General features: G+C 35.2%; 1 protein-coding gene across 2 annotated transcripts in view; it reads right to left on the bottom strand.

The window, feature by feature from the left end:
• LOC122145089 (transmembrane protein 132E) overlaps positions 1-2248 on the bottom strand; it is a 307669-nt gene extending 305421 nt beyond the window's left edge. The window contains exons 1-2 of one of the 2 annotated variants that reach the window (XM_042756937.1): positions 1389-2248; positions 1076-1292 (exon numbers count right to left, since the gene is read on the bottom strand). In XM_042756937.1, coding sequence (XP_042612871.1) covers positions 1076-1133 — 58 coding nt within the window. In that variant the 5' untranslated portion in view covers positions 1134-1292; positions 1389-2248. Of the gene's footprint in view, positions 1-1075 lie in introns of both variants that reach the window. The other variant, XM_042756936.1, reaches the window with a different exon arrangement.
• Positions 2249-23666: the final 21418 nt, after the last annotated feature.

Genomic DNA, 23666 nt, shown 5'->3' on the forward strand with positions numbered 1-23666 from the left:
GAGCAAACCTCAAAGGAATTTTTCAAAGGCATATCTCCTCTGTACTGATGACTGTCAATGTAATAATCTTAGGCACATTATATTGCCATAATAACGTTCTGACTCAAAAACAGCCCATGCATAACTGTTTTTTGATTTGAATTAGCTTGATCTTGATGAGACACAAACTAGTCAGAGCTTTTTATTAAAAAAGAGAGACAGTTGTGCTAGGTTATCTGGTCAAAAAAAGAAAAAGAAAAAAGAAAAGAAAGAAAGAAAGAAAGAAAGAAAGAAAGAAAGAAAGAAAGAAAGAAAGAAAGAAAGAAAGAAAAAAACAGAGACAAATGCATTTTTATGAATGCGGACTTGCATCAGATAAGCAGCTATACAATGTCATTATTTTACCATGTTCATTTGAAACTGCAGAGGACAAACAATGAGCAATTCTGAAATTAACCTGAACAGGTGCTGATCTCTCAAAAGAAACAGCGAGAAGAAAAATACACCTTAAATAGATAACTTTAAAATCTTTCCATTGCGACCCCTCTGATCGGTGCGTATATTATACGCAGAATTACGGTTTATTGTAACGTGTGTACTTTTCAAGACACATTTTAACTTAAATAGAGGGGCTAGACCCCCAACTCCCCTAATTTTATTCCCTTATTTTAATACGACACGGGGGAGAAAATAACGTCATTCTGGTAGAGCAAGCTCAAAAATGCATTTCACATTGTTTTATAAAGTGGGCATCTTTTGTCATGGTTGGCCTCAAGTTTTAGTCCTGCTCCCACCTTGCGGGCAGTTGCTATGCTTGAATAATAAGTGTATGCTGTGTTCAGAAACAAGGCATTGTATATTAAGTAAAAAAAGCGCATTAGACACTTCCAACGCCACACCAAGTCTGGAGACAGCAGGAAAACGAGAACTTTAAGCGTCCAAATCGGTTGATTTCAGTGTGTGCGCGCAGAATTACCAATTAAGATTTATCAAATCCACTGCAGCGTAACATTCAAACATCTAGGCTAAAACCTGCAGCAGTCATTCACAACATCCAAACATAAATTAGCAAACAACATGGCTCAAGCGGACTTACCATCTGAAATGAACATACACAGCAACAGAGTTTCCATCCAAGAGCGTATAACGGACATCGTAGTTTCCACGAATAAATCCCGTTTGTGATGATAAACAACCGCGCTCCTCCAAAATATCTCCCGATCGACGTCTACAGTCCAGCGACGAATTCCCAGCGAGAATCTGTTGGATTGTGATGCTGGTGAACTTTATCTACAGCTATCATGTCCATTAGCCTATACCAAACAAACCAGTTAAGCGTTAAATAGAAAAAGACCGTGTCAACCAGCGAACGTAAGCGCAATGAAGAGCTTTCGAGAGAGAAAAGTTACAGGTAGCAGGTGTCTCGATTCCCACGCGTGTCTCTCTCTCATTAATCCACACGACACGGCATATAGTCGTTTCCGTCCATCCAGAGATTGTAATTCAACCTATAATCCCGTGAAACGTCAGCAAATGTATTGCAACAAGCACAATACCAATGTCGTCCAGGAGCTTGTTAGTTTAATAATCTACAAAAGCATCTGGAGGTATCGGACACAAACAGCTCATGCACGGCGTTGTTTAATCATAGTGTTGGATGGCAATTTAGGATTTCAGCTATAGTAGGCTAACCTTGACATTTGGTCAAATTGTATTTTATGGATGATATCCGGTTCTTCGATGTTGTAGGCTACTCGTCCTTAAATTATGCGATGTTAAACTAGATCGTGGACAACTGATGCATGGAAATAAACGTTTACTTGTCCGCTCCGATGAAAAAGTATTTTCTTCTTTAATGAAGTCCGAAAGATGACTTGAAATTCCTTTCAGAAAGAACTGAAAGTCCCGGACAACCTTTCCTGGTAAACTATTGCATGTGATAAATCACTGCCTTTACGATTAATATCACTGTACGAAGCGTATCTCACCCATATTTTAATCTCCGAGGATTTGCGGGGAAAATAAACGCTATATTCTTCTAAACAATGCAGCGCTCCGGTACAAGAGTCAGAAGAGGTTCGGCTTCACTGTTGAGCCTCGTCAAAGTAGAGATTTATTCAAGAGCACCCCTCCTCACAGACCACACGATCTAACTTTGCGTTTCAACAAACGAGCTGTGACTGGCGTGAAGTGCGCGTTGCGTTCCGCTGGACTTGGAGTTGAAGCAGCGGGTGAATCCCCGAACCCTCCAAATCTCTTCAGTTCACGGCGGTCACGTGACAAGAGTCTTCGTTCTGACGTTTCCACGCGTCCGTCATGAACGGGTGCGTCTCGCGAAAATATGAAAGGGTCACATTTCACACCAGGATCAAAAAAAGAGAGAGCATGATCAACACTCAGTCCAGCTCCAAATTCCCAATACTGTAAGAAGATCAAACATTTTCCTTCAGAGGTGTTTTGTGTTCCCATTTTTTTCTCAGTGGCAATTTTCTCATTTGATTTTTAGGGAGCAGCACTCTTTTTGTTTTTGTTTTAAAGTAACACAATGGCTTAGCGCTGTCATACACTTTGATATAATATTTGCATCACTGTTTGCTACAAATAACATAGGCTAAGTTGATAAAAAATATATACAACTTAGCCAGATCTAAACTGTAAATTATAATGGGTGGTAGCATTAATGCAAAACATAGCTAGACACTTTACATTTTGTCAATTAAATCTTAAACATTTTAATTGAAAATGGTTGGGGAAAAATACATAGCAGATATTTTAATTAAATTTAAGACAACAAATTAAATTTGAGAGAGATATAAAAATACATAAAACAAACAAATGACCAATTTTTCAATTTCTGTGGGTTCAGTGGAAGTACATTAAAGTGTTACAGTCCTTTAAGCATTTTGAATAAAAACAAAGATGTTATTAAGACATTTTAAAACAAGACATCCTAATCAACAACATGTCATCCAGAAGTGTGCAATACACAAATGAAAATCTCACAAGTAACTGTATTTCATGAAGCTGAAGTTGCTTGAGGTGTCACACGACAGTGACATCTCCTGGCGGGCCGCATTATCAGGGTCATGTTCCTACACCCTATAACAGCTTGTCAGTTTCACATGGCAGGACAGTGCCAAATAAACACCATTGTCATGGTTTTGATACTTTTTATACATCCCGTTAGATCTGTCATCCTTTTAAATAATATTTTCTCTGATTGTAAGGAACACACACCCTGACAGCTGTTCTTATTCATTTGAAATTGTTAATGGCATAATACATAAACGCATGCTTTAATGGCTAGAGCATTTCACTTGTGCAATTTGCATAATATTTGTGTTTATTTGTGTTGCATGTCACATTTTCATATATAAGCTACAGACCATAAAAAAAAGAATGCTGTTTGACAGTGCATAATATAGCTGCTGTAATAAAACGTTTCTCATTTTCTTCCACTAAGAGTAGCATGCTAAATGTACAGTATGTTCACACATAAAACTCCACAGTTTATGTTGTGGAAAACATATTAAGATTCTTCATTTTAACCTTACTGTTTGGAAGTGCTTTTGGCCCCAGTGTCCCGTGATGTTTTGTTTAATGTACTGTTGATGGCTTTGTTTACAATCTAAGACTGCACAAAGAAGGATTGGTTTCTTGGATAATCATCCTGTATAGCACGGTCCCTTTGTAATACACATTTGAACCTCTGGGTAATGTCCCTAGGACCGGATTTTAGAGTACTTACATTGATTCATATATCAGATTTTAACTTTGTTATACCTTCATCCTTCCTAGCCATTTAGATCTAAGGTTACACCCTGACATGAGCATCCTTCATCTACTGCCACTTCGAAAAGCAAAGGGAGGTCACTTCTGAAACTTGAAATAGTTAGTTGAGGGTAACATGCAGCTGGTCTCTTGCAGCTTACAAACACAGTCTAAATAAAGACAACCCTCTTTGCTCTCAGAGACATTACATTATGGTGTAATATATTAATGAGCTAAGCAAATAGGTGCCAAGCTGTCAGCATTCATTCTAGCAGCAACACTTGGAGAGTCCCTGTGTCACTGAATACACACACACACACACACACACACACACACACACACACACACACGCATATTAGAATTATTTCTGAAGGATCATGTGACACTGAAAGCTGGAGTAATGGCTGCTAAAAAAAATTTCAGCCTTTCCATCACAAATAAATGACATTTTAATATTCAAATAGAAAATGGTAATTTTAAATTGTAATAATATTTCACAATATTGCTGTTTTACTGTATTTTTGAGCCATGATGACCACAAGAGACCTTTTCAAAACATTTAAAAATCTTAAAGTCTATATTTTTGTCTATATACACACACATTTATTTGCGATATATATATATATATATAGATAGAAAGATAGATAGATAGATATGAATAGTTAGAGAGGGGGAGAGAGAGAGAGAGAGAGAGAGAGAGAGACTGCTTGATGTAAAAAAATAAAAATAAAAAACAACAACTAATATCTGTTTCTTTGTTGTGATTTATTAAATGTTTCAGTTTTCCCTCTCCTTTTCACACACCATATCTGCATCATATTTGTTTGTTGAAAGAGGAGTTCATAAACTCTTCTGACCAATAATGTATTTTGACTCACTTTTCCTTTCTTTACGCTCTGCGCAAGGTTCATAAATCACATCTGATCAATAATTTAAAACATCTTTTTTTCTCTCTTCATTTCCTTCATCTGTGCCAAGAATGTTAAAGACCGCAATCATTCAAGAGATTTGCCATTGAGAAATGAATGAAATAGTCTTTTAGGTGACCTGCTGATCACCATTTAAACATCTATTAATAATCGCAAGTAACAGTTGGAAATCTGTTTTGAGGACTGATGAATCATACACTGATACTGATTTCTAAACTGAATTGTTGCGTAAGCTGTCAAAAAAAAAAAATGGTTCACAATTCCCAGTCAAAATAAAATATGCAAATATAAAGGTTCTTTTACAGAAGCATGAATTCTGATAGCAAAAAACTGTTTCAGTTAGCATAGCATTTTGGGTCACAAAGGATATAAACACTATAGTTATGTTTTATGCATATGCTTAGCCCACATCAAAACTTCTTGTCGTCAATGTAGGCTACAATGGCCTCGGGACCGAGGGAATTCCGTTTTTGTTCTTGAATAATATTAGTTTCCCATATGTGCATAAGGCACAGCATTTGCTCTCACGCAGCAGCTTCCAAAAATAATTTGCATAACAGTCAGTGGATCCTATTTTTATACAGTATAGTTGGCATGATTTTTGTAGGTTCCGCCAACTTTTGATGCGGCGCTTGCAATGGCTGAAATCCAACTGATACTCGTGCAAAGAGATACAGAGTCCCTAAGCAAACAAGAGATATCTTTAAGAGTTAAAGGGATAGTTCACCCAAAAAAGAAGATCCTAACATCATTCGTTCCTCATGTCATTCCAAACCTGAATGAGTTACTTTTTTCTGCGGAACACAAAAGGAGATATTTTGTGCAACTAAACCAAAATGTTTTGGGTGAGCACTAACTGGGTTACTTTTCAGACTTATTTACTGACCCCTCACTCAACAAAGTGTCACGTTTCCCTTGGCGAAGGAATGAGGAGATCCAGGAGAATATGGAAGAATGATTTTAATTCAACCCACAAAGAGATACAAACAAAGGAACTGATAAATGACATTCAATAGCAGACAGAGAACTAAGAACACTTTTAATATACAGACACTGATGGGACACGGCTGGAACCAAATTAATTAAATGGGGAACACCTGGAACTAATAGAACTGAGGACAGGAACAGGAAACATTACCAAATAAGGAAAACATGAACTAAGACCGGGGGAAAACAAGGAAACTAAAGTCCACAACACTGACACAAAGGACTTCATACAGCAATTTAATAAATTTATCAGCAATATTGCTATAAAGTACAACCACTTTTTATTAGTGGGTTATTTTAATATCCATGTATGCTGTTAGTCAAACCCGTTATCAAAGGAGTTTCTCAATCTCATTGACACTCCACTCATAATCAGGGCCATATTTTAGATCTTATACTCTCTCATAGGTTTGCTGTTTCTGATATTGAGATATCTGATTTCCTGCTTTCTGGCCATAAGCCGATTTTATTTTTTATGTCTCTTCCTAATCTTTCTCATTTTACTAAGAAAGCTGTAATGCTGTCTCTGTCCTATTCTTCTAAGTTTGGGTCAAATTTTAATCAGTGTTTTATGGAGTCTTGTTCTCATCTATCTCTGGATCTACCGCTACCTAGCCTGGATGCTGACCAACACCTAACTATTCTAAATTCTGCCCGGCTGGATGGTTAAGATGTCACTGCTCTGCTCAAGCCTTATAAGCACAAATCTAAATATGTTCTGTGGCAAAATTCTGATACTTGACTCTTACGACAAGCTTGTAGAAATGCCGAGCGCAAATGGAAAAAGGATAAATTACATATTTAATTTCAGTTGTTTAAAGACAGTTGTTTTAGTTCAGTTGTTTTAAGTCTGCTAAAGCTACTTATTTTTCTGATTTAATTTAAAAAAAAAATCTACTCCTAAAGTTCTGTTTTTTGTTATTAATTCTGTTGTTAATCCTTCTGTTAACACAGTGCCTGTTGCCGCCGAAAGCTTCTTGACACCCAAAGTCTGTTCTCTCCAAATTGAACCCCCTCCTTTTTGTCCTCATGCTGTTTCTTGTGATGTTTTTGTACCCATTTCCTTGAAATCACTCAAAGACATCATTGCTATTATTAAATCATCTTTTTGTCCTTATGACATTAAAAATCCTAAATTTTTCAAATTAATTGTTGACTCTGTCGTGCCAGGTTTGGTGTCAAGAAGTGCCATTTAACTGGCTCTGTTCCTGTTACTCTTAAAGTGGCTACTGTCACTCCGCTTCTCAAGAAGCCTTCACTAGATCCTTCTATTCTGAATAACTTCCGTCCCATTTCTATTTTACCATTTATTTAAAAGGTTTTAGAAAAAAAAAATTCTTTGACCAACTGCAGTTCTTTCTAAATCTTATCTGTATTGCTGAAAATTTTCAATCTGCTCATAGTACTGAAATGGCCCTTCTCAGAGTGTTAAATGATATCCTTTTAGCAACTGACTCTGTTGATTCTGTGGTCCTGGTTCTCTTAGATTTATCAACAACATTTGATACTGTGGACAACTCTATTTTGATATCTAGTTTAGAGTCAGACGTGGGCCTAAAAGGAACGGTCCTTAAGTGGTTTCTGTCATTTTTATCCGACAGAATTTTTTTTGTCAAACTAGGTGACTTCTCTTCCTCCTCTCACCTGTGGCCTCCCTCAAGGCTCGATACTGACACCCTCCCTTTTTTCCCTGTACATGCTTCCTCTGGGTTCCATTCTAAACAGGCATGGGGTGTCTTTTCATTTCAACGCTGACGATACCCAGATTTATTTACCTATTAAGAGAAATGATCCTTCAGCACTTAGTACCTTACTAAGGTGCTTAGACAGGGTCAAACTCTGGCTAGCTCAAAAATTTTTAACGTTAAATGAAGATAAAACAGAGGTGATTGTTTTCAGTCCTACTGAACATTCTCAGGCTACCAGCCCAGATCTGGACAGCTTATCGGTCTTCAGATCTTGTGTGCGAAATCTGGGTGTCCTTCTTGATGAGTCATTAAAATTGGACAAACATATCTCTTCTGTAATTGGTTCCAGTTTTTACAACTCCGCTTGCTGTCTAAAGTCAAACACTTTTTAAATGCTATGACGTTAGAGATGGCTGTCCACGCTTTTATTACTTCATGATTAGATTACTGCAACTCACTTTGAAAGTCACAAACTATTCGCCTACAATTGGTCCAAAATGCTTCTGCTAGATTTCTTCAAAATAGTTGCAAATGTGACCATATCACCCCCATACTGAGGGCCCTCCATTGGCTACCTGTTCAATTTAGAATCGATTTTAAAGTTCTCTTACTGGTGTATAAATCTTTACATAACCAAGCCCCTAGTTATCTCTCAGAGCTACTGCATTTTTATACTCCCACTAGAAGTCTAAGATCCAGTGACCAGAATCTCCTTTTAGTTCCTCAGTCCAGACTAAAACATAGAGGGGATTGAGCTTTTTCTGTGGTTGGGCCTCGGTTATGGTACAATCTGCTGCTTGAGATTAGAGTGTCACCTTCCCTATCCATTTTAAGTCTCTTTTAAAAACACACTTGTTTGATCTGGCCTATTAATATCCCATTCTTATTACACTGTATTATGGTCTTGTGTATCTGTCATTCCTGGGGTTTTAAATTCATGTTTTATTCTTTCTGTTTTATGTGTTTATGGTTTGATTTTAATGTTCAGCACTTTGGTCAGTCTTGTAGCTGTTTTTAAATGTCCTTTATAAATAAATGAACTTGAACTTGAAACTGTAATTACAAGCACCAGTGCTAAAATGTTGGTGCATCAGTCGGAATTGGAGCACCGATATGAACTTCAACACCTGCCCTGGCCAGACAGATCACCTGTCTTAAATTTCATTAAACTACTGTGTGCAGATTTGGAGAGAAGAGTGAGAAATAGATTCCCTCCCCCAACATCTCTGAAGCAACTGAACTAGCAGATGTTCCACTGTAAAGGCCTACTATTCAAAAGTTGTATGAATCCATTCTAAGAAGCTGTATTAAGGACAAATGGGGGTAAAAACCTTAATAAATAAATACTGCCTGTTTCCTGCTGCATTCATATTCATACAATAAATACATTCTAATAATATGGTAGCTGGAGTGGCTGTCAATCTAGAGTTCTTCCCTGCCTACAGCCCAAGACATTGGGATAATCTCCAGTATCACTGTGACCCTATATAGGATAAGCAGTTTGGAAAATGGATAGATAATAATGATAAAAAATGTGTTCTGGATAATTTACAATATGTAGGTTTCTTGTGAATTATTCTTCCCTAGACCATTTACATCAGAGATGTCAAACTCCATTCCTGGAAGTCTAAAGCCCTGCAGAGATACCATTCAATTAAAAACAAATAAAAGACAGTATTTTGCACAGATAAAGCCATTGTATCATGTCCACAAATAAAGATTGGACAGGACTGTGTGAGTGTATTTAGACACAGTTAAACATGAGTGCCAATAAACAATATATTATTACTGTTTCTCTTCTGCTGATGCATTGAGCAACTGTATTGGATTCTGAAGCTGGAGCTGTTCCGATTCCCACGAGATTCCGAGTCGGAACTCCGACTTGGGAGAGTGTTCCAGTTAAAAGTTCCTACTGGGAACTCAGAATTTCCAACTTCTGAGTACAAAATGTAATGCAACAATAAGGTAGGTGGTTGAGCAGGCTGAAGCTAGATTCTCCAGGACTGGCTCTCCAGGAAGTGAGTTTGGCACCCCTTATTTACAGTGAATCTCTTGGTTAAGTCTTATGGCCTAAACGTGATCAGTGGTTTTCATTTGAATTATTAGTAACACTTTATTTTCATGTTCTCTTTTGAACATTCTGTTGAAAATGAAGAAATGTTGCACCTGCATGTCTACTAACGCTCATGAGCATATTAGTAGACTATCTGCTTTACATCTGCTAACTCTTTATTGTGATGGTCTCCCAACAGACATTCTACTAACTATAAGTATCTTTGCAACTACGTCAACTTATTCTATCCCTTACCCTACCAGTCTACTAATACACTACTAATACTCTAATGAGAGTTAGTAGATATGTAGGTGCAACATTACTTGTAGTCAACAGAATGTGTTAAAAGGACCATTAAAATATAGTGAAACCAAATTATTTAACACCCCATTGTATATTAAGCATTAAATGAATAGAGATCTGGCCACGTAGTCATGCAGTCATTTGAGAGATTGGTCTTGGCTTACCTGAAGGACATCACTGGACCCTTGTTGGATCCTCTTCAGTTTGCATTCAGAGCAAACAGGTCTGTGGATAATGCAACATGGAACTGCATCACATCCTGCAACCCCTCGACAGACCTGGGAATTATGCAAGGATCTTATTTGTGGACTTCAGTTCGACCTTCAATACCATCATGCCTGATCTTCTCTCAGCCAAACTGACCCAGATCTCAGTACCCACCTCCATCTATCCGTGGATCACCAGCTTCCTGACAAATGGGCATCAACTAGTGAGGTTGGGGAAACTTACATCCAGGACCCTCACTATCAGCACTGGTGCCCCTCAGGGTTGTGTTCTCTCCCCAATGCTCTTCTCCCTGTACACAAATGGCTGCACCTCTAAAGACCCCTTTGTCAGGCTCCTGAAGTTTGTGGATGGCACTACAGTCATCGGCCTCATCCATCTTCATCTATAACTGTTTGGTTTGGTTCAGCTACCAAATCAGACATCAGGAGATTACAACGAACAGTCAGTTTGTCAGTAGACAATGTTAGCATTCAACTGTTGGAGAAAACTGGTTAATTTTGGGGATTTTTATGCTTTTTTTATCTTCCGGATTTAAAATCTACATCGTGTTGATGTCAAAATCTGTGACATGGTAATGGACTATAGTACATTGATGACGCATCGGTGTCTATTAAATTATTAATGAAACTGCGTGTTCTTATCCTATAAGAAGATTAATTAATTATTTGCTTAATTATTCACAACAGCAAGCGTTGATTTGCTATGACAGAGCTTCAGACTGTGAGGCCGTGTACATTAACCAAGAGAAACGTTCATGGATCGAAGGAGAGTGTTTGTTTTTGCTTTGTAATAAGAGTTCAGCACAAAAGCGATTCATTCACTAAGGTCATGTCTAAACATACACGGGTATTTTTATAAACAGAGTTTTTCCTTTTTCCGTTTTAAAAAAAAATATCTGTCCACATGAAAACGCAAACGCATGCTATGATGCACTGTCAAGAGCATGCCAAACCAACAGGTGGCGATATAATCTCAACCGTAAAGCCATGTTGGCCAATCAGAAGCCTGAAAAAGTTTCCTGTAGGCAGAGATAACAGTATAGGCTCAGACGTCACAAGCCAAAACCCCCGGTTTCACTGTCTACATGATAACACTGCAACTGGAGTTTTTGAAAATCTTCACCCTGGCAGGAGTTTTCAAAAATGTTCAGTTTCAATGACCTGGTGCTGCGTGTTCACAAACCTCGTAGGCCTCGTAGGCTTTTTCTACGAGGCCAAACCTCGTAGAAAAAGCAGCAGTTTTAAAAACAACCACGTTCGTGTGGACAGGGCCTTAATGAGTTTTTTCAGCTCTGTGACATAACCAATCAAAAGGCTTATATAAACACAGCAGAATAAGCCTAAAGTTATCAAAGGTGCAATAGCGCATTCATATATATGTTTTCAATGCAGATTGCAAATGGCTGTGCATTTATTTGTGTTTTTAACTCAATGGGAGCAAAATTAAACTGTCTGAAACCGAAACCTAGCGCAGCACGCCCACTTTTTTTTACTGTTTTTTAATTTTTTGGTGGGTGGTGAGGTGTTTTTTTACAGGGGGTTTCATGACCCTTTAATGCGTGAGTCATTGAGCATAACAGATTCGTTCAAATGGCTAATTCATTCAGGAACAAAACATTTGACTGTGTTAATGACTGAATCATTTATTCAACCGATTCGTTCAAAAAGCTGATTCATTCAATAAGTAAACACCACTGCTCAGAGACGCAAAACTGTGCTGTGATCTTTGTTTGGAACTATTTTCATTGGGAAAATTGAGCAAAAACAAGCAATATTATGTCTAAAATGTAAGTCACTTTTTGCTAACTTTACTGAACTTGTATAAAATGATTATTAAATTTGTTATCATGCTGATATTTAAAAAAACGGTACTCATTGTGTGATATAGATTAAGATAGCTTTATTAAATGATATAAATATAAAATGCATACAGAAGCACTTTTGCATTCTACAATTTAGAATTCCTTGAATTTTGAGTTTTAATAGACTAATAAATCATGTGTGTGCACTCTCTGTGTGTGATTTGGTGATAATGTCAGATCGCACATCATTACAACAACACTTACCATATTATCGCAGAAGATATGCTGTAAATCACACACCCCAGACTCAATTTGAGTGGAAAATGAAATCATCCGCAGTTGTGCGCACACTTGTTTGCAGATGAGAAAAAGGTGTTTTTAGTAGTCTACCTTGCAGACGCCTGCTTTCCTGCAGTCCGTGTTCTGTCGGACTTCTGACTATTTTGTAGTGATGGAAAAATGAAGCTTTACAAAGCACGAGGCTTTCCCCTCAACTGTCTCATAAAAAGGTTCATTACTCAAAGCTTTTCAAGATGGTGCACACAAACAACATCTTGTGGTCAAAAGGTGGAAAAAGCTGCCTTTGCGTTCCATACGACCCAGCCATTTTTGGACTGTTTCAGATAATTAATTAGTTTGTGATATGAAAACCTGTATAAAGCAAATAAATGAAGTCTATATAAATAAGTCTTCATTACACAATATGAATACATGAGTCTGTGAATAAATTTGTGGAAAAAATAGGCAAGGCTGTAGGCATATATAGGCTATGATGAAATTATCTGAAGATTATCATAGAATGGTCAGTTAAAGTGTCTGTGAACCAGGAATTAATACAAAATGAACATGCACAAAACTACACATGCAAATATTTATTTGTATGATGACCTATTCTTTTCAAAGAAGTGGTTTGCGTTATTTGAATCAGAATACTGAAGCAGTCACGTGGTTGTGTGTGAAAATGAAGCTTCGGACATCACAGACCACGTGGTTTTGGCAAAACGAATCAAGCTCAGGTACAGTGCTTCACTGTGAGATGTTTTGTTTTTTGATACAAGCTTGGAAGACTCTGTGTCGAACATCACATCACTACTATTTTGTAGTAAGTAACGAATATGCTTCAGGGAAATGTATCGGAGTAAAAGTATATATTATAATTAGCAAATGTAGTGTAGTAAAAGTTGGCCGAAATATAAAAACTCAAGTAAAGTTTTACTCCCCAAAAAAATACTAAAGTACTGTAACGAAGTATTATTACTTCATTACATTACACCACTGCCCCCTGCCTAACCTCCAAGAACTTTACACCTCCAGAGTGATGAAAAGGACTGATAAAATCACTATGGACTCCTCACACCCAGCACACTTCCTCTTTGAACCATTGCCCTCTGGCTGGCACTGAGCACCAGAAGAGCCAGACACAAGAACAGTCTTTTCCCCCAGGCCATATTCCACCTGAACAATACATGACACATCTCAGGACTGCACATCTGTAAATAGCACATATGCACATTCACAATTCTGTCTAATGATATTTTCTTTTCTCTATATTTTATTACCATATATTCTTTCGTATTTATTGTCTATTCTCTTTATTATTAGTGTTTTATTTCACTTTATTACCTTAAATTATATGTATGTCTGCACTATGTCTGTACTTTCTGTACTGGAAGCTCCTGACAAAAGACAAATTCCTTGTGTTTAAACACACACAGCAATAAAGCTCTTTCTGATTCTGATTCTGAAAAATCTATTTTTGTACTGCAGCTATGCAGCTTTCAACTCAATGTCAATGGTCTATTTACAGTTATATTTATTTACTCATCAGACATTTTTATCCAAACCGACTTCTACACATTCTACAATTAAATGAATGTTTTGCCTATTAATAATAATATTCACACTGTAATACTCTCTAAGCACCAAATGTAAAAACATGATTGCTTTAACTCTACTTTACTCATCAATGGCCTCCAAATGATCGAATAGTTAATGAGTGGACAGATAATGTATAACACATTGACTTTTCAGCATAAGGAATTATGTAAATCAATACCACACGTCTCTGTTTATTTAGAAAAATATTTCTATTGGCATAGGTTTGGTCTCCATTGGTTTTCATTATGCTAACAACATGCACAATTGGCTTTAATGCTTTAAAATTGCCTCTTTCATAAACAACAATTTTATTAATTAAGCCTAATGCTGTTGTGAGCATCAGTTGTGCCTTTCTGTGGCTTGAAACAAATGATTCTGAAGAATCCCAGCTTGATCTATTAGTAAGTCGACCACCCTGCATTGATGTGTGGTGTGAAGACACACGTACCCACTAACCCATCCATCATTAGTTCTATCACTCTCTTTTTATTCAATCACTGCAGGTCCCAGGCCACACATTTCAAACACATAATTAACTTTATTTTATCACATGGATATGATTGTTCAGGACGTAATAAAATCTAAATCTTTTAGAAAAATGGAAATGATAGGTTCAATTTTAGCCAGGATACAACCCCTTAAAGGAATAGTTCAACCAAAAATGATCATTCACCCTCAGGTCATCCAAAGATAAATTTGATTCTTTATTGTAAGAATTTTGGAGAAATTTAGCATTACATCACTTGTTCACCAAAGGATTATCTGCAGTGAATGGATGCCGTCAAAATGAGTCCAAACATCTGATGAAAACATTGCAATAATCTGCAAGTAATCCACACAACTCCAGTTAATCAATTAATGACTTATGAAGTGAAAAGCTACATGTCTGTAAGAAACGAAGGCATTATTAACTTTAAACCAATGCTTCTGGGCAAAATATGAGTCCATAATCCATAATAGTCCATCCTTGTTGTCCTTTTACATCAAAATACACAAACATATTTCTATAGAACTGTATTGGACTAATTTCACTTGTAAACTGTGCTTTCTCTATGTTTATTTCTCTTCTGTTTCAGGCGAGATGACTTTTTCACATGAGAAAGTAACTCACATTTTATTCAGAAGCAATGGTTAAAGATGGATGTCTTGATGGATTTGTTTAATTTAAATATTTCACAAGATGTTAATTGATGGACTAGAGTAATGTGGATACATGTGGATTATTGTGATGTTTTTTATCAGCTGATGGACTCTCATTCTGACGGCACCCATTCACTGCAGAGGATCCATTGGTAAGCAAGTATTGTAATGTAATGCTTAATTTCTCCAAATCTGTTCAGATAACGAAACAAACTCATCTACATCTTGGATGGCCTGATTTTCATCAAATTTTAATTTTTGTGTAAACTATTTCTTTAAGATAGTGGACATTTGCATTAGCCCTAAAACTCAACCCAGTGCATATTTCAAAATACAGCTAAAACACCTGTGAAAAATCAATAGGAAAATTCCATCATATTAACACAGTAGACTCTGCCTTATTTTCATGTACTTTTCTTAGAATGCACTAGCAACATCTGCTCAAGACTTGGACATTTTATTTCTGATTTCATGCAGTTGAATGATCTTCTTAGGCATCAGAAAAGAATTTGATGCAGCAGATTCTAGTTCTTGCTACAAATATTCTAATATTTAAAGCTGCTTGCTAACCATCAATTCAAAAGGACAATATGTTTAGTAAGTCAGGTAAAGAGCTTTACTTTTAAAGCGCTGAAAGCAGTAAATCACGTTTAACTAAATGACTTTAAGCTGCAGAATTGCATATTGTTTTACTGGTGTTAGAAGATAAAAATTAGTATGAAGTGAAAATACTTTGCTTTTTCATGTGACACCACCACATTTGTTGCTTATGCACAATATCCTTTTATTTTCATATTTTCCGCATAAAAGGCATGAATAAAGGAGGTCCCTGAGGAGTTCAGTTTCCAACTCCAGTTTCTTTCAGTCCTTAAAATATAGCTACATTACTCTAATCAGCTTTCAGCTGAAATGTAAATGTTTGCATTAGTTAATTTTCTAACCGAGCAACCTCAACTGAGTTTCCCTGACAGAAATGTGCTGTCTATGCCTTTTAGCTACTTATGATAAAAGTTGATTTCTCTATAAATTTTTATGATATAGCTGTTTTTCACAAATTTCATTATAATAATCCCACAAAATAAAACCCACAAAAGGGCAGTGTACGTTTATTTTATTTTATTTTAATTTTTAGCTACTTAAGCAATATATATATATATATATATATATATATATATATATATATATATATATATATATATATATATATATATATATATATATATTTTGTAGCTAAACTATAAAATATATATCTATGAATTGACTACATATAAATAAGTAAAAACATAAATAAAACCCCTACCAAATATTCACTTAAGTAAGCCTATATTTAATGTATGTATTCCATATATCCCAGTTTGTTTCCAAACTTTTTCTCTTGCTTTTGAAAAGCGCCTTCTTGATCAGCATGCTCTAGTAGTTTAATTGAATGAATTTGGGACACGGAGGACTTTGGAACATTCTATAAATAAAAGGAGAAATCTTTTATCGGTAGCACTTCTTTAGTTATATACTGCACTGATGTTTTTTAAGTGCATTCATGCAGTGACATCCATAAAAATAAATGTCCAGTGGTGGTTGAAATGATGGCATACTATTCTTGCCCAAGTGCAAAGTGGTGGTGACTGCCAGCAGTTCTTTCTCTTCCTTCAGATCATGCTAGAATAAATAGATGCAACATAATGGCCAGTGGCACCATCAGGCAATTTAATATTTGAACAGCATTTGTTAAACCAAGTGCACTGCAATTTAATGCCCAAAGTGGGCTGATGGTTACATGTTTCAGTGAGACAATAAGATGAAACTGATTATAGTAGAACTGTCTTCCATATGAAAGGTTAATTTTCCTTCACTCTGTCATTCTCAGCACCGGTCATGTTGTTGGTCAAATGTTGAAGCACATTTAAAGTGTTACAGGGCTTGTTTACTGACCAAATGGAAACAGTATCGACCCATTTGACATTTTGTTCTGACAGTCACTTTCTCCAAGACAGTAAAAAGTATCTCCTGCCACTCTGTCTGTTTGTTTGACATCTATGGTGGAAATATGGAACTCTGGTTAAAATTTAATTTGAGCCACTTTATTCTTATTCATGATCAATAAATAAAGAGTTCAGCAGAGAGCCTTTATGACTAGACCTCTAGTTGCCCCATAAGGCTCAATTTTTATCTGTTTAGCAATGCCCTGCCAAAAACATGGCATATGTACACTTTAAGTACCATTATCAGCGATTTTTGAATGTTTCAATCCCTCACATTTCCCGCTGCACTCTCGCAATATGCAAGTTTGTCAATATTTTAAAGGAGCAATTCCCGAAATTTAAGATTTTGTCATTATTTGCTCACTATTATGTTGATCCAAACCCATATGCTGTTATTTTTTTCTTCTGAAGTCGTATTATAGCTTTGCCTGGATTTGAATCTGTTCCTCACACAAAGCCTATGGCTGCAGAAGACTTGGAATAAAGCACATGAGTAGTATGGACTTCTTTGATGCTTTTTTGACTCATGGAGCTGAATGACACAAGTTGAGGCTCATATATGACAGAACATATTTGTTTACTTTTCACAGCTATCTTTCAGTGCTAACTGGAAATTAGGAGCCTGATGAACCCTGAACCAAGTCCACTGACTGTGATGAATGCAAACAACAAACACCCTAGGTAATATAGCTTGACTCGTATCAACATCAGCCAGATGGCAGGTACAGAAATGTTTCTCCTTCATTTGACGTATTGATCCTTCATTCTTTTCCACAAGAGTTGCATCATTTCTCTTAGTTTCTTTGAAACAGGAGTTGAATGAAGTACAGAAACACAGTTATGAATCCTAATATGAAAACTCTAAACAGTTCTTGACAAAAATTTGTTATGGTGGTTTTAACCAAAATGTTCCATTTGTCAGATGAAAATTGTTAGGTTAGTAAAAGCTTTATTTATGCTCCAAACCTTTAATATTATTAACTATTTCCTTTAAAATGCATTGGGGATGAGCACAAAACACATTTTAAAGTAATTGATACATCTGAGATCAAACAAAAATACAAACTTATCAATAATATAAAACCCTAAATGTTTTGTCTGCCCCCGGAATTTTTCATTTTCATGATAGATTCATGGAAAGCCTGGACAATTCATTTGCCACTTTTTCCTGAGAACTTTAAAAATCATTTTTTGTTTCAATAAATCTGCTATTCAGTTTTACAACTTCTTTCTTTCTTTCTTTCTTTCTTTCTTTCTTTCTTTCTTTCTTTCGAAATTGTTTATAGCTGGTTATTGTATAAATGAGAAGTGAAATGTTCACAAATCTGCCTACATTACTCTAATCAGCTTTCAGCTGAAATGTAAGTGTTTGCATTAGTTAATTTTCTAACCGAGCAACCTCAACTGAGTTTCCCTGACAGAAATGTCTGTCTATGCCTTTTAGCTACTTATGATAAAAGCTGATTTCTCTATTATTTTTTATGATATAGCTGTATTTCACAAATTTCATTATAATAATCCCACAAAATAAAACCCACAAAAGGGCAGTGTACGTTTATTTTATTTAATTTTAATTTAATTTATTTTTCCTGAGCAATATATATATATCTATATTTTTTTTTTTATATATATATATCTATATTTTTTTTTTTTTGTAGCTAAACTATAAATTATATATCTATGAATTGACTACATATAAATGAGTAAAAACATAAATAAAACCCCTACCAAATATTCACTTAAGTAAGCCTATGTTTAATGTATGTATTACATATATCCCAGTTTGTTTCCAAACTTTTTCTCTTGCTTTTGAAAAGCGCCTTCTTGATCAGCATGCTCTAGTAGTTTAATTGAATGAATTTGGGACACGGAGGACTTTGGAACATTCTGTAAATAAGAGGAGAAATCCCTGCCAGTCAAGCAGAGATCACAAATAATATTAATTGTAAGATTTTTTAATCGTGATCTGAGGGTTTCCTGGGTACCAAATCATCAGTTTTTGAGGGTTTTAATAGTAACCAGTTTACTTTTGTTTATATATCTAAAGTTAACTGACTGCTAGTAAAACTTTGGTGCTAACTTCTGAATCGAAACCTTTTGTCCAATATATATATCATTATCTAATACAGCACACACAATATTAAACAACCCCATTAGCATACATATTACAAAAATCCACCATTTGATGATGATCACAGTTTGAAGAAGTTCTTTTCAAGATCAGTATAGGGTGACTACTTTGACTACTGACACATCTAAAAAATAATGATGCTTGATTCAAAGTGCATAATTGCATTTTTTGTTAATTAAAAAAAAAAAAACTAAAGCACTTCACAAAGCTCTGAGGCAGCCAAGCTTAATTTTTAGCCTTACAGTTACACGACTTCAATCATTAATAATCAGCAAAACAACTTGCAATTGTTCTGTGATAACGGCTCAGAATGACGACTTCAATCATTAATAAAAGTCAAACCGGGACAATGATTTTTTCATATATATATATATATTTTTTAATGTAATTCTGGAACGGTTTGGAATATGAACCTAATTTTGGGCTCGTTTTTTAAAAACACACTTGGAAGTTTCTTGTACATGTGAAAGAAGTTGAATAAAATTTAAAACAAAAAAGTTATAGGTGTTTAAGTTTGTTTTTATTTTATTTTTTTTATTATTTTTTTACATCCAAATCTATTTTTTTTCAAAACCACAAGGCCGTTCAGGTTCTCGGTTCTCTGTAATGTAAATTTTTAAAATCAATTCCCTCACTGTATGGTTCCAGAGGCTATAGTTTTCATCTGAAAGTGCAGGAGACACATTATTTTTAATTTGGCAAAAAGAAAACTTGTAAATTCAACTTTTTTTCTGTTATTAATTTGTGCAGTTTTTAAAAATTTAATTAAAAGTCTTTATATATATATATATATATATATATATATATATATATATATATATATATATATATATATATATATATATATTCTGCATAGACAACAACAACCTATTTTTTTTTTCTTGTCATGGTTAACAAAGAAAAAGGAATGAAAAAAGTCTCAGCTTCTAAGTATGTGGGAAAACTGTAGATTTGGCAAACCTGATGGGTGCAAACTAGATGGATGTATACATATTTTGAAAGAATTGAAAAAGTTTTGTAAAAGAAGCTAGTCACAAGTGCAAACTCCGTCAACCCCTTACAGCACTGCTTGAGCTTCAACCTATAAATCCTCTCCAGTAACAAACTGGAAGAAAATAAATGTTTAGTTTTTCCTCTTAAAATTCAAATCCAAAGAAGTGTTGCTGATGAAAGTAACTGAAGTAGCTATGTCCAATCCACAAGTAAATGCTTACAAGGTTGCATGTGATGCATAGACATTTTCTTATAACGCGACACTTCATCACAGTCTAAAAATCATTTAAACTTGACTTTAACTTCTTTCTACAATGGCCGTAGGGACCATGTCCTGAGGATTGATACAATTCTTATTTTTTTGGAGAAAACATGTAATGTGATTTCCACTATGTCTCCTATGGCATTACATGATATTTATATAACTGTGAAATGTGTTTGCAGGTCTGTCAATGAACCATTAAACTTGGCATTAATTTATTGCATATTTGCAGAAAACAAAACTAAAAATAAAGAAAAAAAATAAAGAAACTAATAGGTTCCCATGGCCTGTAACCAACATTTGGACAATGAAAAAACAATTTCTAATATCCATGGCCTACTGTACTATGACGCTAAAGGATGCTACAAATATAGTAAAATTACATATGCATTTAATTATGTTTATTGTGTAATTTGAGGGTTGATTTGAAAAGTAAATTGATAATTTAATTTATTAAATATGACCACTGTTTTTTTTTTTTTTTTTTTTTTTACATTTGTTTGAGAATATTTGTTAATGTCTAGATGTATTATAAGAAAGGTACACAGTACATGCATTATTAATTATGTTGGTTACACTCTATTTTAATGTGCCATTGTTACAGTGTAATTACACAAAGGATTACTGAGTTATATAAAAAAAAAAAAAGTATTACTAAAAGTCATTACTATAGGCTTAGGGTTTAGCATTAGTCTCATGTAATTACACATAATTTACTGTTATTACGATACAAATTACATGTAATGTGTAACACATTAAAATAAATTCTTAATGTTATTTTTTATATTTGGAATTTATTTATTTATTTATTTTTAACTGCACTGTTCACTGCTCAAGGTTTGCTTGAGAGAAAAAAAGAAAGAAAAAAAAACAAAGAAGAAGAAAAAAAAATAGCCAGAGAGCTGTGCCAAAACACTATATTTTTGTAGGATAAGTGTAATTTGGTCTGCCATCAACTTATTTTATTATTTTATTTTTTTATATTGAACATGAATGTTCATTTATGTAATTTCTGTATGTTTAGAGTTCAGTCATGTGAGTTTTTTCTGTTTAATCTAGGAACATCTGATAGACTTTCCCTCAGTGCAAATTTAAAAACTCTCATTTAACTTTGAATGTTGACAAAACGGTTTCTATGTTTTTTACAAACCGCCGTAAGTTCTCGTTATGTAAAACTGAACCAAAAATCATAACTGAAGGTCCGGAAATCTCAAGGGTTGACCAAATTAAATATTTAGGAGTCATTCTCCAAATTTAAATTTCAAAAAACATATTAAAAAGATAACTAACACACTGAAAATTAATATAGCACATTTTAGATATATTAGGAACTCTCTGACTATAGATGCATCTAATTTATATCTAAATGCGATGATAATTCCGCACTTTCGTTACTGCATGACGAGTTGGTCACAGGCATGTAAAACAGCATTAAGTACCCTGGAATCATTGTATAAAAGTTCTCTTAAGGTTCATGATAAGAAATCTTGGCTATTTCATCACTGTCATATTCTTAAAAAAACATAGTATTATTAAGTTTTGAAAACATAATTATATATCCAAATCTCTGTCTTTTGTTCAAGATAATAAATGGTACTGGAGCTCCTTCGTTAAAAAAGTTAATCTCACTGAGTTCAGAAACTACATCTCGAGCAATTGGTCGACTGTTCGGGGTGGGTGTAGGATTCCTCAGTGTAAAACAACATTCAGCAACTCAGCTTTCTCAAGTGTGGCCATCAGACAGTGGAACAAGTTGCCAATAGAGTTGACCACATGTGTAAATTTTAACACTTTTTTACATCGGGGCAAAAAATGGCAAAAACAAACATGTTCACATAATGTTTTGTAATTGATGTGCATGTGAGAGTGTATTTGTAAATGAATGCTGAGGAATGAATGAAGGGTGTGGTAATTTTAATGCTGTTTTGGGGTGAATGTATTTGTGTACATGTGTATCTATTTGTCATTAGCCTGCCCAGGGACTACAGGTGGAAATTAGCATAAGTGCTACAACCTGGTATAATGCATCTCTCCTTTCTAAGGTTAATGTATATTTTACAGTGTCCCTGTTCAAAAAAATAAATAAAAATAAAATATTGACTCAAATCACACTCATGACATTTAAGTCACTCTTCAATACTTCCCAGTTTAGGCTACTGTAATAATTATTTTTAACCTCGACCATGACAATCAGTTGCAATTACAACATGTCAAGTATCAAACAGAAGTGCTCTAAAGCACTCTAAACAATTCTTCTATTTTAAACTGCAGTGACACTGCCATCCAAAACAACAGACAAATCACAGGAGCGACACGTCATCACCATCTGTATCTATGGCAACTGTTCAGCTGAATGAGCAGTGGTGATCCAGACTGCTTTACGGATTCTCAGTCGCCCCTCTCTCTGCAGTAGTCTTCCTAATGGCTTTTTTTTTTTTTTTTTAGAGAGAGAGAGAGAATGATGCACTTCGATTCTGATCTGAGGCCAGTTGCACGATCAGATTCCTAATGAATACGACCAGTGTTTAGGCACAGGAAGCTGGTCATGGATCAGCACAAAGAGGCACTAATGGCCAGTGTTAAAGCAGCTCTTATTACAGCAAGATTAAAGTCTGGTATTAGAGTAATGAAATGATCCTTTATATTCCGTATTGGCTTTCTCTTATGACTGCTATATCATGTCTGATTGGCTCTAAGCAGCACTTACTTCCACAGTCCGAGCAGGTGGCCAGCACTGGCACCAGCAACCTCTCAAATGCAGCTGTGTATCCAAGCATGGGGAAAAAAGCACTGACTAATTTAGTATGATGACAGATTGGAGTTAAAGCTACAGTACTCTGAAGAGTCCCATTGCTGATGCTGACTGACAGGAATGTTCAGATGAACATTTACATGGTTACAATTCAGCACTGCTTCTAGGTCTTTATTTACTGATGCATGCATCTGTGTGTTTTTTTTTTTTCTTATTTTTTTATTGTTGTTGATGGAGTTGTTGTATGTTGTAATCTTTTGTTTGTTTGATGCTGATGTGGTGAAGGTTGTTCGTCCTTTCTGATTCAGCAAATGTTTGCGCTGTGATTTTTAGGGTTAGAGGGTGTATGGGGGGCAGGGGTTCACAACAGCTATTTTTTTTTTACATTTTACTGTCCTAATTAAACACTGTCAGACTGTAAACTGCACATTATCTACCCTATGAAGCCGACTGTATCATATTTGATATGTAAATTTTTTAGGGCTTTGAATTTTTAGTGTTTTATATGTTTTGATTGAAAACTTGTTGTACACAATCTACTACATGTCTTCTGTTGTCTGTCTGATAAGTCAGACTGATAAGGAAACACATCGCTCAATCATTATGGTTTTGCCCTTACAGTTAGAAACTTTGATCATAATACTGAGCATTTAAATATCATCTTACTAAGACATTGTCACGGTACTGCTGCTGTGTAGGAGCACGGAGCGAGGAAGCGCAAATTTAAATGCAAACTTAAATTGATGCTTTGTTGGTGATAGTGGGGATTTAGCGCACAATTCCAAACAAGGG

The sequence above is a fragment of the Cyprinus carpio genome, chromosome A5 (genome assembly GCF_018340385.1).
Source record: "Cyprinus carpio isolate SPL01 chromosome A5, ASM1834038v1, whole genome shotgun sequence".
NCBI lineage: Eukaryota > Metazoa > Chordata > Actinopteri > Cypriniformes > Cyprinidae > Cyprinus > Cyprinus carpio.